General features: G+C 64.5%; 1 protein-coding gene across 1 annotated transcript in view; it reads right to left on the bottom strand.

Annotated features, from left to right (window-relative positions):
* The window catches only part of Pcdh7 (protocadherin 7), a 407,068-nt gene extending 406,296 nt beyond the window's left edge, over positions 1-772 (bottom strand). Inside the window, exon 1 of the mRNA XM_019205143.2 lies at positions 4-772. Within this exon, the coding sequence (XP_019060688.1) occupies positions 4-568 (565 nt within the window). The 5' untranslated portion in view covers positions 569-772. The remainder of the gene's footprint in view (positions 1-3) is intronic.
* Between the last annotated feature and the right edge of the window lie 911 nt (positions 773-1,683).

Below are 1,683 nucleotides of genomic sequence, written 5' to 3'. Positions count from 1 at the left end.
CGCCGCCCCCGGGCTCCTGGAGCAGCTCGTAGCGCTCGATGCCGTTGCGGCCGAAGTCGCGGTCGGTTGCGGTGGGCAGCAGGTAGAGCGTGCCCACAGGCCGGTTCTCCTCCACCGTGAGGGTGAGCACGGGCGACGGGAAGGTGGGCGTGTTGTCATTGATGTCCAGCACAATGACCCGACCCTCAAACAGGTCCACCCAGCTCTGCGAGGGCCCGATCACCGACACCTCGAAGTCCAGAAAGCACTCGTTCTCGTCGAAGATCATCTGACACTGAGGGAGCTTCTCACGGTCGATGCGCCGCTCGCTGGTGCTCAGCTCGCCGGTGAGGTTGTCGATCTTCAGGTACTCGGAGCCTGACTCTAGGCTGAAAGTCACCTCACCAGAGCCGGTCACGATGCCCAGGTCCGAGGCGACGTTGCCGATCCGGACGTCGGCGGGGCCTTCCTCGGCCAGCCGGTACCGGAGGAGCTGCTTAGCGGCCGCCAGGCTGAGCCAGAGCGGCAGGAAGAGGCAGCAACCCAAGCACCAGCCGCGCGCCCATCCCGCCGTCCGCATCCTCAGCATCTTCTCCTGCTGCTGTTGCTACTGCTCCTTCTAACCACAGCCCCCTCGGCGCCCCCTCCTCCCGGGCTGGCCACCCGCCCTCCCCTAGTCCTCTCTCCTCCCTGGGGAAAGAAGAAACGAGAGGGGAGAGGGGAGGGAGGGGGCAAGAGCAGAGAGTAGAGTCCGCCAACTGGGGGTGGGAGGTGCAGATAGATCCTCCTTTTTTTTCCTCTTGCTTCTTCCGAAAGTTATTGTTTCATAATTCATGCAATGGGTGCTAATTGCCCGCTCGCCGGCCGCCGTTCAGTCGCAGTACTCACAGTTCACGGGACATTGCGCGCCGCGGGCTCGGCGCCCCCCACCCCCCAAAAGTCATCCCCGCAGCTGGAGGAGGAACCCGTGCTCAGTCCCCGCTCTGTCCGAGCGGGCCAGAACCGCTTCTTCAGGAGGCCGGTGGAGCCGGGAAGCGGAGGGGAGCGAGCCTGCAGCCTCCTCCGGCTGCCAGCCCCGCCAGTCTGGGCTGCTACTCGAGTTGAGTCCAATTCACGTTCCAGACACTCACTCTAAGACCCAGCCTCTGCTCCAACCGCGGACGCCCCGGCCAAACGCGAGTCGCTTCCGGCACGAGGCTCTGGGGCCAGCAACAAGCCTGTCTCAACTCTGACTCCTCTCCGGCAGCGGGGGAGCCAGCCAACAGAACGAGAATGAAAAATCTCCGGCAGGTCGCTTCGGGCGCGGTGCAGGGAAGACTACGCGCGTCACAGAGCGGTCCGCGTCCGGGTCCCCCCGGCGCGCCAAAGAGAAGCCCGAGCCATCTTCAGAGACGCCCCGAGTCAGTCGCTTCTCACCCGCGAGAGCTCGAGTTTCTCTTTTTTTCTTAACAACTCTGCGCAAGGTCATTAGTCACGAAGCCTCCGCCTGAAACCGCAGTAGCCTCTAGCCCGCGGGGGCGAGGGCTGAACGGTGCGCACCGCGCGGTGCCCAAGTTTGGGTTCGCAGCCGCAGAGTCCGTGCCTTTCCTCACCTGCATTCGGCCCGCGTGTCGGAGCACTGGGATCTGCAGCGCCGTGCGCGATTCAGGGAGGAGATTGCAGCCTCTCTCTCCCAGCTCGCTCGATCCCTCCCTCCCTCCCTTC

Source organism: Fukomys damarensis, unplaced genomic scaffold (assembly GCF_012274545.1).
Source record: "Fukomys damarensis isolate Sample0158 unplaced genomic scaffold, DMR_v1.0_HiC HiC_scaffold_35, whole genome shotgun sequence".
In the NCBI taxonomy this organism is placed as follows: domain Eukaryota; kingdom Metazoa; phylum Chordata; class Mammalia; order Rodentia; family Bathyergidae; genus Fukomys; species Fukomys damarensis.
Note: the sequence above shows the minus strand (reverse complement) of the source record. Positions and strands in the feature narration are given on the sequence as shown.